The 17,301-nt window shown below is 38.6% G+C and overlaps 1 protein-coding gene across 13 annotated transcripts in view; it reads right to left on the reverse strand.

Moving 5' to 3' along the window:
• Positions 1 to 17,301, reverse strand: part of EYA1 (EYA transcriptional coactivator and phosphatase 1) — an 85,082-nt gene that overhangs the window by 18,959 nt on the left and 48,822 nt on the right. For 11 of the 13 annotated variants that reach the window (XM_086609392.1, XM_086609391.1, XM_086609390.1 and 8 more), the window contains one exon: positions 16,423 to 16,512. The exons of the other annotated variants lie outside the window; for them this stretch is intronic. In XM_086609392.1, coding sequence (XP_086465518.1) covers positions 16,423 to 16,512 — 90 coding nt within the window. The remainder of the gene's footprint in view (positions 1 to 16,422; positions 16,513 to 17,301) is intronic. 13 annotated transcript variants of the gene reach the window in all.

Below are 17,301 nucleotides of genomic sequence, written 5' to 3' on the forward strand. Positions count from 1 at the left end.
ATGAACCAGCTATTTCAAGAACTGATGGTGTCTCGATGTATATTACTTGCTATATTGAAACCTTTCTATTGAAAAGGAAGGCCAAAATGTAAAATCATATCTCTAGCACAGGGTCAGCAGAGCTCAGGACAATCATAGTAAGTGCAGTCCTCCAAACTCCGGAGCTTTCTCACTTGCTTTAGGTTGTGGGTTTGTTGTTTGGGTTCCAGTTCAGAGATACTCCCTATCGTTCTAAATATGCTCATTGCATTCCAGTTGTTCAGACAAGATAAAACATAAAACTATCCTATTTCTGTAATGTAATGTATGATCTTACTCAGCAAGTGTTTTGGAATGCCTCTCTAACAACCAATTCGTGCTACAACTCTGACAAAATAATTTGTTATTCTGTTTCTGTATATTTAGCAGGAAAAGAGAAGGGAAGAGGAGGGTGTCAGAGAAAGAATTTTACCCATAGATAGAAATGTCTAAATATGACTCAAGTTTATCTGTTTAAAGAGTCTGTGTCACTCCTGGAAAGGACAGTGTTAAGTTCAAAATGCCAAATTCACTTTATTTTAAAAGTTCAGCACTTCACATTGTAAATACCTTCTTTACGCCATGATTCATGTTATCTGCGGATATATACTTTTGTAAAAAGAAAAAAAAACTTCTATGACTAATGAAAGCCAGTGAAAATAAAATATGAATGCGTTTAAAGAAGTAACAAAAGCCATGAACTTGGTCAGCATATCATGAATTATTCCCAAACGTATTAACTTGAAAGTATACTTTTAGGAACATATACATTTTATTGAAACTATATACTAAAGGTTGTTCAAATATATTTAAATTTTAAACAATTTCAAAATTAAATTTATGAAAAGAATGATTTTTCCACAAAAGCCTGAAAACAATGTCTCATATCTCAGGAAATGAGAGTGCTCTTGTGATTCACACGGAAATTTTCACTGTACGGTCTCTGTTTTAGTCCTGTGCAACTAATTCATTCAAACTCGCTGTGCCGTGGTGCTGTTGATCATCTCCTAAATGCATGTGTTTGAATGAAAGCTACAACGCTTTGGGCTAGTAAGTCTCCCATCCTTGTAATTATCTGCTAACGGGACAAAGACAGGGATTAAAATTCTCTCTGCTAACCCTGCCAATACAGACAGCTAAAACTTTTGCTCCTATGGGCAGCCTGAACACCTTTGCACAACGCTCTGCATTCTTCTCCCTCCTTTCCTTTCCCCCTCAATGTCGTGGGGCAGATGTTGACCCCCATGCCGCTGCTCAGTGGCAGAAGTAGGAAGAGAGCTGAGGCACCGCTGCCTGGCCCAGGTGGAGCAGAGGACAACCATCTGCTTCACCAGAGCTCTAGGAGTGTCAGCTGGATAGGTGAGAGTTTTTGGGCCACCTTACAGCCTTACATTCAGAGAAAAGGAGAAGCAACAGGAAGGTAAATAAAGTGATAAAGTGATGCTATGAGCTTGGTAGACTCCTGTGTATTTCATCTGCCCAAAGACCACTCCATCTGATTTTCTTGAGAAAGGAAAACATATGAGGTCTATTTTCAGTGGCACCTAGTATGAAGCTACTCATCACTGGCCACATGAAAGAAGTTAAGTGGTTAATAAGTTGCATAAGCCTATAGGAATGATCTTCTGAAGTAAGCTAAAGGAGGTATTTGTTATTCTTCATAGCTCTAACACTCATGAACCACAGCAGCACATTCCATAACAGCCAGGCATCATGCACGTCGGATGGGTTGAAGCTTTTAGCTGGGTTTTGCACACACCAGCAAAGCCACAGTTCTGCCTATGAATAAAGACTTTGTTTTGCATTTCTGTTCACTTACTTACAGCTACATGTGCGGTGCAATTTAGTCCCGCGTTCATGAAGTGGAACTTCATGAGCTTTCTGCAAGTCACCCATGGTTGTAGCATCACGTAGGTGAGAAACTATTCCCAGTCATTCCCTCATACACGTATCAGGGAAAATTCCTTACCATGATGTGCATTTCCTTTCCTTTCTTTCCTCCCTGCAGTGAAACAGAGCTGTTCCTGGATTGCTGCTGTGGAAAACTAAATGCAAATAGATGGGCTTTGTGTCTCAGTCTGAATGTGCTAAGATAACTGCTGCGATTCCTACTGGAAGGGAGTCCACAATTTTTGATAGATTCATTAGAAAGTGAACTCTCCTACTCGTCATAGGACTTAAAGTACCTTAAAAATTAGGTTTACAGCTACAAATAAATGTAGTGCTGTAAAAAAAAGGCTCTGGTGAAGCTTTTGGAATCATCACATTCAGCTTTCCCAGAACTCTCTGTTGCTGAAGGTGAACTACCAGAAGCTGAATCACAGGCTCCTCCTAAAGCACATCTTGGCACAGTCTGGTCGGGATATTACAAATATTACAAACATCAGGAGGAGGTCCACTCCTACTTCAGTCAAATGAGAAAAGGCATTTCTGAATATTCCTCTGTAGGGCCCTGGATGACTCTACTCTGTGTGACCAGGGATTAGTTCAGCTGCCATCCTTATGGTATTTGGGTGTGCGAGGGAGATAATTCAGCCAACTGTGTCCAAAGTCTTCCTCTCCCTGCAACCACCCCTGGTATCTCACCAAGAATAAGGCCTATTCAACAGGCTTTCTTGGACTTGCTTTTTTTTTTTTTGAGTTTGCTGGCCCAGAAATCTATTATCAGTATGTTCTACAGTCCTTTCTACCTGTTTTTGAAATAAGTGACTACATTTGTTTCTTATTCAACATCCAGCTAATCAATTAGGAAGTAGAGGGCCAAAGATTTGCTAAGACTTTCAGGATCCATCCTCCAATCACAGTCAAATCAGACTAACCCTGCCAAAATCAGAGAGTGTCTCAAGGAAAACAGCGATTTCTCATAGCTGTAGAACCAGACCTAACAGTCTGAACATGAACTTCTGTCCATTGTTCATTGCGAAACGAAGGTTATCTGGCAAAACCCAATGCTTTATGAAAAGGTGGACTGTTATATTCTCAACTTTTGTATTACCAGCAATAAATATTCATATGACCAACCTGAATGATTACTTTCAACAATCACCAAGAGCTGATTCTGCTTTCAGCTGCATCTTTAACTATGACACTCTTTTGAGAGTATTTATTTCATAAATTGTTTTTTAAATATTTCTAGTGAAAAGATATTTCTTAGAATATTAAAGAATATACATGCTGTTTTTCTGGTGTGAGACAAGGTGAAATGCGATATTTTTAAAAAATTATTTTCTTTGGCATCATCTTAGTCAATATTTACTTTTGGGTCAGTAAACTCACTCCTTTACCTCAAGAAAGGTTAACTTCCACCTATCAACAACACTGTTGCTCTGTGCTGGATAAATATTTTTTTTTTCCTGACATTGACACAGCTAGGTTGATTTTCTTCCTCAATGGTACATCATTGGCGATCCCAGCACAACAAAGGAAACTCATGCCATAATGCTACACTGAGGTCTTGCAATGCTCTGAGACAAGATGGCAAATGAAATGTTTTCAATAGAACTGGGGTAATTGTGCGTGAGGGAAACAAAGAGCAGGAAGCACTCAAAGCTGCCGTGTTTAGCTCTTAAACAGCTGCTACCTATTGCTTAAAAAAAAAAAATCCCAACCAAAATAGTAACAAACTCCTCCATCCTCCAGTAACTTTCTTTATGAATGATTGAACAATTAAAACCCATAAAATTGCTACGCGGTTTGGGGACAATCATCAGATTATGTTGAACTTTACTCCTCATCTCAAATGGAAGATAATACCAGCTCTAACGGCGGTGCTGCAGACCTAATCAATGGTTTAATCTTTTAAGCATTTTGAAAGCTTATCACAAGCCAAACCTAAATGCAGTAACTGTTCATACCAACTATTAATATATTAATGCATCTTCCATAATGCACATTCTCCATCACAATTTCCTTCCAATAGTATTATTTCCAAAATCATAAAGAAGTAAAAAACAGACAAGTGATACTAAGAAACACTGAAAATTATAAACATCAAAACTAATAATTATAAAACAATATTAAAATCTACTAAAAGGAGAAAATCTTTCTCGTTTCTCCTGAATTATTTTAATTCACACCTACAAATATTTTATGATATCTCAAGGACAATGGTAAAACTTTGCAGTAATTCTACTGATTTCTGAAGCATTATTTCACACCCCTGCAATCAAAAGCCTCACTTGTTTTATGGACAACAGAAACGGGAGCTATTAAACGATACATGCAATCACAAGTAACTTGTTTTGGAACAGCAGTACTTAGAGGAGTAAGACTCTGATTTACTGTTGTTCTGATTTCTTCTTCTTCAATGGGTTACCCCATCATTTTGTAAACATAATTTGTCACCAACACCAGCCAGAGTTCTCTGTAACTACTTTTTGCCTTTCTTTCAGATCTGTTATCCCTGCTGAGAGAATCTACTAAAGAAGAATTTTTCATACTGACACCAACTGTAGTCTTGCTGTGAATAACCACATTCCCATAAAAATCATTCCATTTATTGCAAAGTTGTTGGCAGACCATAGGAATAATAGTCAACTCAGGAAACCTTTTATCCTGAAATCACACAGCTTAACCCTTTGCATGACCAAATGAAGTTTACACATAAAAGCTGTATTACCACACTGCTGACTTAATGCTTTAGTAAAAGCATTTTTGTTGTCGGCAAGTTTTAATTTTTTTTTTCCACGGTACTTCTTTTAACTAAAAATAAAATTAAAAAAAAAAGATTGAATTGGAATCAATCAAGCAGTATTTGTGATTTTTTCTTAATATAAAATGTTGTATTTAAAATTACAGACTCTCGCCCAATACATGAAATAGTACATTAGCATAGATGCTTGAGTGTGGTTTTGATTATAGACTAAAAATTCACAGTCATACAAAACTTTTTTCCTCTCTACTTTCCCTGCCTTCCTATGGTAAGGAAAGATGTGTGAATTTACAATATAATGGAACAATTAGAAGAAAACTTGTTTGCTTTATGATTTTTTTGTGGACAATACTTCTGTTAGTCATTATATTTGCTTTGTTAAACACCAGACTAGTGGAGATTAGATTCAGGAAAGACATTAGTTTTGTTAGTCAATCCTCTTGACAGTTTGGGAGTCAGAGGTTTCTCGTATTCAAATTTCTGTCTGAATTTATTAAAGTGATGGAACAAAAAAAGTCAGTGTATGTTTTCACTGTCTTTTTTGTTCTGTTCAGCAACCCTTATTTGTAGGTTATTACAGCTTGATTTATGCTTTATTCATTTGACCAAGGCCCTAATGGGAGTTTTGGACTTGTAAACACACCTTTTAGAAAAATATACACATTTTGTTCCAATAAATGAATTGAAACATTTGGCTTGTATTTTTAAACTTCTTGGTCAGAGAAAATTCTTAGAAAACCTCTTACCCGAGATATAACTGCTGCTACAATTGGCTCTGCCCCACGCCTTCCCGTGTTTGGGAAGGCGTTATTCCCCTGTGGATCCATACTTTACATTCACAGTGCGAGTTAAACAAACATGCAGAAGAACAAGAGGAGATCCTTCAACCGATCGAAGTGACTTTCTGCAGTTCAGAAAGGATCATTTGCTTAGATACAGTGGCTCTTTCTTGTGGCAATGACATTTCAGCCACAAGCTCAGTATCATGTCAGCAGTGTGTACTCTGCTGTCAGTGACCATGGAAGAACTATCATCTCCCAACTGCACCGTACTGCAGGTAATGTTTAGAAAGTGTCTGGACTGCCCTGTTCTGACTGGACAAGGACCTTGGAAAAAAAATAAAACAAATACTCCATTCCTTCAATACCTCATTGTTTCTTTTGTCAGGTTTCTCATTTACATTTTTTAAAATCCTCATTAAATCCTCATGCTTTAACAGCACGCATTAAGATTGCTTTAGTTCACTACAGAATCATCCAGCTTCTTGACCATATCTAAAGATAGATTTTTAAAACGCAACAAAAGCAGTCAAATTTTACTTTAAAACATGGAAAAATAAAAGAGATACTGCAACAAGTAAAGTGAATAATCCCCTCCCCCTTTCTTTAAAGTTTCATTAGACCATTGAGCTGGAAGAAATTCAGATAGAAGCCTTATTGTAACCACACTGAAACAGTAGAAATCTCCTGAGACTGTGTAACTCAAACATTTTGGGAACCAACTTTAAGCACTCCTTTTGTGCTTTTAAAACAAAATGAATGAAAGACACTTCTTAATTTTTCTCCCTGTAGCAACATTTTAATATGATTCCTACAAAAACTCCAGCAGAAACAGATTTGTTTAAAACATATGCGCGTGCACACTTTCTTAAAATTTATACTATGATCATAGCAGTCACACATCATCGCAGCAGCACAAACTGCTTGATGGCTCTCAAGATACCAGACAACTGCATTGATAATATTGTAAATTAGTGATAAAATTAAACCTAGGCTGAAGAGGCTGACAGAAACTACCTACCATGCATACTACTAAGACACTTATGCTGTGGTTTCAAATCTTTGTGCTTATGTGAGGATTGGCTAATGCGCTCTCATCCTGCAAAATGGCACGTAAGGATGACACTTAGCTTCACCTAGCTTTCCTAAAATAAAAGGTATGTCATTTTCAGAGACTAATCTGCTTAAATCACCAACCTGGATAATGCAAATCTGAGGTTTGCGGTTTAAGATTGTACCGAATCAAGAAGAAGAGATTTTTTTTAAAGGTGATTATTATGTTTTCTTCAGCTTATCTTCCGGGGTTTGCATTGGAAAAGTTCAATGAGGATAAAAAATGGTTTGCCTCAAAATGGTGGAATCAGCACAAAATAACTGCATTACGTGAACAGAAAGGGTGGGCTGGGAAAGATATTTGAGTGTAAATTCGTGTTGATCTTAGCTGGAATAACTTGCACTCTTCAGCACTTGCAGCTGCACCAGGGACTTGACTGGCTGTATGAGATTTTACACATCTGTCAGCTTAATCAGAGACCAAAACACAAAATCTACTGCTCAGGAATGTTATTAGAATTTATGAAACTTCGTAGATATTTAGATTATAAACTAATAATAGATTACTTAGGAGATGTATGAATGTGTTATGAATGAGTTACAAGTACAGTACTGACATCAGTAGTAGTAGATAGGCTTTTGTTCAATGGTATTAATAATATTTAAAGAAAATGCAAAAAACATTTTGTTCACTGATTTAAAAGCCAAAGAGAAGCCTCTCTGGGCAAGAATAAATGGAAAGCAATATATTAATTAATAGCAACATTAACTGCTTTTACCATTAGTATCAACTATTCTCTCATTTGGCATCACCGTTCTATCATTTCAGACTTCTGGGACAATTTAAGTAATAAAAAGACCCTATTCAAATCTGAAATGACACTCTGGCACTCTGAAATGCTCTTCTGCACTAAGAGGCCTTCAGGATAAATCACATCGTTACCTGGTTTTGGATCTAACATGCTGAACCATTGAGCAGTGTATCACATCTGTGCTTAGGGCACGATCTGCATTGGCAGAAGAGCCACGATCTGCATTGGCAGAAGAGCTCTGTGGTGCATATCAGGGACTTCATAACCCCCCAAAAGTAAAAATTCATTAAGTGCTGATGTTTATATGTGTCAGCAATATAATGTAGGCCGGTGTTTTGAAATCTGCTAACGGATTGACAGCAAAAGCGTGAGAAAAGACTGCAAAATTCCTGGTCTGTTAAATTTCTTACAGTTTTGCATCTCTTCAGCAAGTCTTAGACAGGTTTTTAGAACAACTTTACTGGTTATAAGGGAATTTTCAAAGCGCTGTCTCACGTCACTCGTTCTATATCTATTTTTATGTTACCCTTTAGAGCCTGCCACTGCAGCACAACACTAAGGTTCCTGTTCCAATTAAATCTGCCATACCCAAGATAGATCTGTGATTCCAGTAACAGAACCTCTCTATATACTGCTTTGATGCAGATATTACAATGACTTCCAGGTACCTTACTGCTGCCCTTCAATACACTACCTCCTGTACTGGCCAGTCCTTAAATGTGATATTTCAGGCTCCGCAGAACCCAGCCGTAATGGGCAGGTACAACTGTTACCATGAAAAGCATGCCAGCATTTGGTATGATATTTCCTGGGAAGGGGACAAGAACTTTAATTCTGTCACTGGAAGGAACACTTTTGAAAGTGCCATTTGGGAGAATATGTAGACAAAACATATTTTATTATCTGAGAGAAATTACTTTAGAATATCATCTCGGAGATGGGTTTAATATCACTAAAAGCTTGCTGTCTATCGCAAACCCTTTTTCACTAACACATATGCCACTGACAAACGGGGTGCCATCCAGAGGGACCTGACAGGATTGAGGGCCAAAGTGAACCTCATGAAGTTCAATAAAGCAAAGTGTAAGGTCCTGCGCCTGGGTTGGGACAATCAACGGTATTGGCTGGGTGAACTGACTGACAGCAGCCCTGCAGAGAAGGACTTGAGGATACTGGTAGATAAAAAATTGGACATGAACCAGCAGTGTGTGCTCACAGGCCAGAAAGCCAATCATATCCTGAGCTGAATAAAAAGCATGGTCAACAGGTTGAAGGAGGTGATTCTCCCCCCTCTACTCTGCTCCCATGAGACCCCACCTGGAGTACTGTATCCAGCTCTGGGGTCCCCAGCAGAAGAAAGACATGGACCTGTTGGAGTGGGTCCAGAGGAGAGCTATGAAAATGATCAGAGGGAAGGAGCACCTCTCCTATAAAGAAAGGCTGAGAGAGTTGGGGTTGTTCAGCCTCAAGAAAAGAAGCTTCCAGGGAGACGTTATTGCAGCCTTTCAGTACTTACAGGGGACTTATAAGAAAGATGAAGATATCCTGTAGTGATAGGACAAGGGGTAACGGCTTTAAACTGAAATGGTAGATTTAGATTAGATACAAGGAAGAAATTCTTTATGATGAGGGTGGTGAGGCATTGGAACAGGTTGCCCAGAGAAGCTGTGGATGCCCCATCCCTGGAAGCGTTCAAAGTCAGGTCAGATGGGACTTTGAGGAACCTGATCTAGAGAAAGATGTCCCTGCTCAAGGCAGGGGGGTTGGACTAAATAGTCTTTAAAGGTCCCTTCCAACTCAAACCATTCTATGATTCTAAGAAACACTCTTTACTATGCTGGGTCACCTGCATGACAATATATTTCTTCACAAAGCATACCTGCCTACTCTTTAGCTCATTTATTCTACAGCAAAATCTAGGCATCTCAAACAGAAGCCCCATTACCCAACAGCAGACTACATGAAGTTCTTACTGATTACTAGCCCACAAGTACAGACACCTGAAATACTGCAACGATTAGTGATGACTGATGCCCTTCTGCTCTAAATGCTGGGGTGTTTTTTTAACCTATGGTTTTAAAAAACAGACTTTACTTGAATTTGAAACTATTTGCAATGGTTTTTTTGTCCTTTGTTTTTCAAAGTTGTTTGAATACACACAATTTGAATATACACAAAATAGTTTGGATTTTTTAATTGTGTCAGCAGAGAGAGCATTCTTGGCAGGATGTTCCTGAGAAGTGAGACATTAAAGACACTAAGCTGAAGCATTGCTGGAAAGTCAACTGCAACTGTATACAATAACAAACACTACAATCACCAGAATGGGCTGTCTCTTTTCCTTCTTGAGTACTTTATGACAGAATTTTCATCCTTCTATCTTTAGATACCATCCTTATCATCATCCCTGTCCGTAGATGGCGAGACTAATGCATAGTGATCAGGAATTACGAAGTAGTGGTAACCACAAAAACGGACCTCACATCACTTAATTCTACACAAATATGTATGTAAAATACATGCACCACTGATTAGCATATAATGCCAGCAATGGCTTACCCTGTAAATGTTCAGAGCTTGGAGCACGGCTTCAGACACAAAACGATCTTGATCTGATTTTTTCTATGCAGAGAAGTTGAGCAAGATTTTCTCTCCGGTGATCCTGTTTTCACAATCCTTCTCCACGTCCTTGGTCTCTGCAGCTCCCCCAACTCCCATCACTGACTGTGGACCTCTGTACAACTTACTTAAGTCTCAATCTAGGCTACATCATATCTTTCACATCTGCCCAAAGCTGGCTCTACAATATTTCCTCAAGGTGTGGGAGAATAAATGATGGACTTCTACACTGCTAATAGTGGCCGGCCTGCTCTCCCAGCTTGCTCTGGAGCTTGCTCAAAGCCTGCACTCAAGGGCTGGCTTGCATCCAAGCTAGTTCACTTGTTAGATTACTTGACTCTAGGACCAGATGTGCTAAAATGCTTTCAGAAAGAGAAACATTGTACCCCACAGTGGTCATGGTTCTTTGAGATGTGCAGTAACCTGCACACAATAAGTCTGCTGAATGTTATTATTCAATAATGTGTATTATCATAATGCCCACGATCCCACATCATGCTTCAGAGTGCTACTGTGCTAAAAGTTACCAGCCTGAGTCTGCGGCATATTAAAGTATCAAGGTCTGAGGGGGAATAGTTTCCCTTTCTCCTTCAGATTAAAGAAACAGAACATATGGCTGTATCGCTTCAAAGGCATTCCTACAGGGCACCGCACGGTACACTGGGGACATAGCAGTGTGTACAGTCACTGGAGGACCTGGGAGGAAAGTCACTTAGTCTCCTGCAGTGTTACCAAGACCTACAAAGGAGAAAATTCTCAGGCTGATGAAAAGAAGAATATATGTCCCTGTCATGAAGAAAAGGTCTCCTTGAGGCCCAGGAGTGATTTATATGGTGCATTTGCTTCCAGCAGCAGGGAGGCAGCCTAGTTTCACCTGTAAGAATTGAAAGTAAAGGCCAAAGAGGGACTAACATTGGAGAAGTTTGGCTCTGTGATCAGGCTTCATGATTGCTGCGCTGCCGTTTCATTATTTCCTTTCTTAGGCTTGAGCTCTCACTATGATCTCCCTGGAGCACCTCTTCTTGGGACAGCCCCTTTAGTGCCCAGTGTTAGTACAGAAGCTATCACCACCTGCTTTAGTGCCACGAGAGTCTGTATCGCAATGTGGGCCTTAGAGGTCCTTCACGTTTCTTTAGGGAACAGAAGGGATCTGCATCCTGCTGGGTGTCAGACATCCCACTCGAGTTTCAATTAGTAAAAGCTGCCCTCCACACAGCCTTGAGCTCGTGAAGGAGAGGTATTGACCATGAGAGAGTGTTGACAAATGCTGACAGTCCAATGGCTGGTAGCTACAAACAAGGAGAGCAGGCACATCCACATAGTAAATTACGCAGGAAATAATCCACAAAGGGCAGTTTTCATAAAAATACCTGGCACTTAATTTCTCCCTATCAGCTTCTAGATCTGAGCAAATACAAGCTAGCAGTTACAGACTCGTAGGAGCGCTGGAAGGATTTACTGCCATATGGATGGAAGGAAGAGATTTACAGGGCAAACACAAGATGTAAATGCTGTTTATTCTTTACTTTAATGTGTGAAAAGATGCTTCTATGTAAGCCAGTATCTCGATGCTTCACGAGAGCCAGGTATGTTCCCATACGTGTAAAATGTAGGATTTGTAAGATGTTTCCATATTAATCTATCGCTGTTTAACGGGATGAAGAGGTGGGAGAGTTAGAGCAAGGCGGACTGGACGGTCACTCTTGGCACAGGCGGAGCAGCCGATCCCACCAGCAGCAGGTGGGCAGGGCAGCGGAGGAAAGGTGCTGCCCCGTAGCCGGGGATGGGAAGCGAGCATCAGGGCCCTCCCAGCCCAGGCTGCCGCTCCAGCCGGCTGTGGTTACCGACAGAAAAAAACTCATGCCTTCCCAAACAGAAGTGAATTGTGAAGGCATGAGTACGCATTATATATCCTTCAGTGATGGAAGAAAAAGGAATGCTAATTATCATTACTGTGCCCTTATGCATAATTGCATTTCTTGAAAGTGTTAAAACTATTTTTTTTTATAGTTTCACAAAATATAGAACCTTATTTTGAACATTCCCACAAAAGCCCACACCAAAAACCTGAAATGAACAAGCAGAAATAAAAAGCCTAAAAGTAAAAAATAATAATAATGAAATAAAAGTACAAATTAATTTTATTTTAGTTACTTCAACAGAATTCAACATGGAGAAAAAATAAAGTATCTTATCCATAAAAAACTGTTAGGTAAGATTAAAATAAAAAAGGCTTTGTAAGTAACATTTGCACCTTCTGTAAATATCTCTAGTCTGAGATCTGAGATCATTTTAGAATAGAATTCGCAAAGCACTGAACTAACTTTTTAAAATCAGATGTTCACAATCATTCACTACTAGCAATTATTCCTTTAACAGATCGAGTGCACATGATAAGCCAAAGAAAAGAATAAACTAATCTTTTAAGAGGGTCAGTATATATATATATATATGTAAATATACAGAATCTTTAAAGATGTGGATAGGTAGATGTCAAATTTCAGTCCTACCATCGTCACTCATTTCCCTAAAACACTGGAGCATACATCCTAAAATACCTAATATGTGTAATTTCTCCATACATACCATTAAAACATTATACCTTATTATCCCTGTCACAGCATAATCAGTATGTAAAATCACACATTCTTTTCTCATGAGCTAACCCTGGTTCTCTTGAGAGCACGACATCATTGTATTTATTCCCTTCTGCACACAATTAAAATTTTACTATAGAGCAGAGCACGAGATATTTAAACAAAAACTATCAATACTGAAAACCTAAACTTCCTATTTTGAAGCTCAAATAAAGATTTTGGAATCTAAAGTTTGAGAATACTGCACTATTTTCTACTTTTTGACTTCATATACATCCATAATTTCATTATGAAATTACTAGTAATGCAAAAAATCATTGCTTATGAAGGTACTTAAATCAGATCAAATTATGACTTAGTAAACATCAATATTTTCCTTTCAATAGGTTAAAAAAACTTGTCATACCCCTTTTAACATGCTGTTTAAGAAATGTTCCTTCAAGATATGATATCATTTGCTATTATATCATTTCAGAACTAATTACTCCAAATAAATATGTGCAAAGTGAAGGAAATAAGCCATCTCTTACTTTTTCTCCAAGCAATAAACTAAGAATTAGTACAAACTGAGGGTGCAGTAACTAATTGTAAATATAAGTGCAGCTCACTCATTCTTAAACAGAATACTGACTTCAGAGCTAGATGGTGAGATCAGGCTGAATTTCTTCACTGAGTTTGAAACATGCCAATTACAAATACCATTATTATTATTATTATTACATAAAGAGCAATGTATATAAAATTAGATGATTTGTTTACCTGGCTCTATCCCCTACTAAATTAGAATGGGTAAACCAGTTTGCAACTGACACACGTTGGCATTGATTCACCTTATACAGACTAAAAAATGACTGCTGAAATTTAGAATTTAACCTAATAACATTAAATAAATCTCTAGCTTGAGCTTTGAAAAGTCAGTTAGGTCATACACAAATCAACTAGTGCTTCAGAGATCACTGCTGCAACTCTGCCCTTTGCATTCAAAATGTTAAATTGGTCTTCAGCAGTTTGTAAGAAGACAAAATACTTTCCCACTAACTTGGATGACAAGAGAGCTGTTCTGGTTAGAGCTTTCTGGAACGTGTTGGATGAAAAGATGATTTTTATTAAAAAACATTAACTTGTGGTATCTAGAAAAATGCACATTATAGGCCAAAGTTATGACAGATGATTGCTTGCCCGTAAACTCAGCCTCTCTATATGCCAGGAAGGGTTCCCTCTGAGCCTGGGTGAGCCGGAGAGCATCAGCTTTCAGGTTCCCACTTTGAATTATGCTTAGACCCAAAGACATGTCTACACTGTGGGTTAGATATGTTCCAAATCCAGCTTTGCCTGTCTTCATACTGTTTCTGGGCAAGGATGCCCAAGCTCTGCAGCTCTCTGGCAATGTTGCCTACAAACTTCTCAATTCCCAACAGCCCAGAAGCTTGTGCACATCAGTTGGAAATCTTAGGCCTAAGCAGGGTCACCACTAGATCTTCCAGACTCAGTCCTCCATCAGCAAGAACAGATGCTTTAAGCCTGAGGCAGTGCCAAGCCAAATTGCCCGCAGTTTTCATGGAAGCCTGTCAAGCTGTAGGGCAGCCTCAACTTCCAAACCACCAAGCAAGGACTTTTAGTTTCTGAGATGGATGTGAAGAATCTTCCCTGAGGTCGCAGCCTTGGGAACCAGGCAGGCCCTTCTAATAATGGTGATGCTCACAGGAACGACAAACTGTGGCTCCAGGAGGACACATCCCTTCAAAAACACCACGTGCCTGCGACGTGTTTCAAAAAAACTGACATTTCTCGTGAACTGAAAGTCTCAGCCTGTGGCCAAGTCTAGTCCTTACGTGCTGCTTCCTACAAAGTGCAGGCTCTCTTATGTCCCCTCCCTGTGTACTTTTCTGAAGACTTCTCTATGGCAATCCACAAGCACAAACCCGCTCCTCTGCATGCTGGACATGCTCTTCACTCCCTTGGACAGGGCATGATCTTTCAGATTGGAACTCATGTTCCTCAGAAATAAGGACTTAGAGCTCATGTACAAGGACACGAACACAAGTACTCACTCCTAGGTGCCTCTGTGTATGAAGAAGACAGACTAGGGTATAGACATAGACTATTAACGCTTGAGTTTGGAGATGCAAGATAAACTGGCTTGTTATGGGGGAAATGTAAAGAACCAAGCTCAGCCAGTGAGCTCCTCTGCTTCTGTCAACCACCTGGATCAGTATTTTTTTTATACACAGCTTCAGAGTTCTTCAGTGAATAAACTGCTGTGCTGTACTGTTGAGGCCGTAACATGCTAATTAGCAGAAGATAATCTACTATCCCTGAGATGCAGTTGATTAACTACCATTAAAGTCAGCAACGCTGACAATCACGTATGAAAAAGTAGCTACAAGTCTACTAAGTATCTGGCTATGCACAGCAAATGAAAACACACTGAACTTTATTAAGTATGCTAGTAAGATGCAGTAGTACTTTCTCTTTCTGCTCTAGATAAAATGAAATATAATCAGAAATCAGAAACAGATTTGGAAAATAACTAGCATTGTTACACTTTTCTACAAATCTGAAAAATCAGTTCTACACAGGCATCTCACTAATGGTGTTTCTGATATCCAAAACAATCATATCTTTACATACAGCTACTCTAATGAAAGAAAACACTACTTTAAAATTTAAAGAAATCATCTATTTTTTTGTAAGTATAAAAAAATAAATACTCCACTAAGGAATGGAAGAAAAAATAAAGCACATTTAAATAATTTCATTACATTCTAAGATGCCAAATCATCTGTGAGTGGTTTCTTTTTAGATGAAAAGAAATCAAAATATAGGACAGATGTTGCACAAACCACATTTGAGGTCTATCACACACTGGCATTTTTCAAATGATTTTGGCTCATCTATTAAATAAGGTGTATTTTGCTTGATTTTGAAAAGGGAAACATCAGGAAATATTTAAAGGCCAATTGCTGCCAATTAACTTTGATCAGCAAAAGTTGCATTTGAATCTTTTAGATTCTTTTGCCTGTCTGGAATAACACACTATTCTAAAATCTAGCAAAACAACAACTTGATGATTAATGTGTGTTGGCAGCCCCACCACAAGCTTGCTTAACAGTTGGATTTTAAATAAACAGCTGTCTTCATTATGATGGGAAAGAAATCTGACTGTTTTCATGTTTTCATGTTATTAAAATACGATCAGAAATCGCTTTTTTCCCTTTTAAGATGAAACAGCCAGGCATGATGGTGACAGTCTCTTTCAGCAGTTTGGATAGTTTTAGAACAATCTCACAAGTGTCGCCAAACCAGAGCCTAAAAAAGCCCTTGGCATGCCAACACCGGCTCCTCGCCACGCACCACAGGGGAGAGGCAGAGAAACCCCAACATGTACCAAATCGTACCTGCCACCAGGGAAGGCAGAGGACCCCCAGAAATAGGCCACTGAGAAGGACAGCATATACAACATTAATGATTTCCCTGGGCTTTAAGGTAATACCTTCCCACAGCGGGATGTAAGTGAGAAATCTGTACCCACGCATTAACCGTTTATAGAAGTTGAAGTTTAATATTTAATGGCCTGAGCAGACTACTGAATTCTAATGTTTATAAATGTTTTTGGTGTATTGACTTCTGAAATTTATCTACTGTGGTCATAAATACTAAAGCCTGTGAGGACAAAACCCTACCATTTGAACTATTGTAGCCTTTAAATGCCAGTGCAGACTTTTAGTGTAGATGTTATTATATATCCTAGCGACAAAATTATACAGATATTTTCTAAATGTTTCCACATTAAAACTGTGAAATCAAAAAAAAAAGGTCAAACTATCTAATAACACGTAAAAAGAGACAAATATTAAATCACCTCTACGTGCTTTCAAAGAATGAACACTTACTTCTAAATCGTTAAAGAATAGATGCGTGTCCGCCAAATTGAAAATCATCTCTTCCATTCGGAGTCCAAGAGACACAGAGGTGGGTGGATCCTTAAAAATGAAATTGAGTGAGTACCCCATCAATACCACATATAACATACATACCAGAATACAAACTGGAGGAATTGCTTTTCAAGAGAGATTATTTGAGGTATTAAACACAACATCCACTTGTTCAGTTTAACTTCAGCAACTCTCTAATCCTTCCACTTGTTCAGTTTAACTTCAGCAACTCTCTAATCCTGTACTATAAAATTCACCAGTAACACCCAAAAATATGACTTGAACTCAACTGATACCGTGATTCTGCAGCAGGACCTCTGCGGTCACCCTCATGGATCCCTGGCATGGGCTCTCTGCCCACTGTGCAGAAAGGGCAAATCCATTTCATCTAAAATTTCTCCACATTTTACAACTGCTTACAAGTTTTATGATCAACTAGGGGCACGATAATGCTATTGTTACTCAAAATAAACTCTCACTGGTCACAAGTGAAAGGATTCGGTCCTGGGAATACCTAGTGACTTTAAAGCAAATCACCATTAATGTTTTATTTGCAAATGGCAATTATATTTAAAACCACTCCTTGATTCTCCACAAAACCATGCTTTAATTACGCCTTCAGTTTGGCCCACCCATGCAGAGTGAACAAATCTATTGTTTGTTATTAATACATAACACACTTTAACTTCTCTACAGAAATTACCAGAACAACTTACTCCTTACTGAGCTAATAAACTCAAAAAACATGTTCAGCATTGTGGTTACCAAATGCATTACAGATGTTTGTCTTGTTTTGATTTTTTGTGTGTGTGTTTTATGTATTTTCAATCTGAAAAA

This window comes from Tauraco erythrolophus, chromosome 3 (assembly GCF_009769465.1).
Source record: "Tauraco erythrolophus isolate bTauEry1 chromosome 3, bTauEry1.pri, whole genome shotgun sequence".
Taxonomy (NCBI): domain Eukaryota; kingdom Metazoa; phylum Chordata; class Aves; order Musophagiformes; family Musophagidae; genus Tauraco; species Tauraco erythrolophus.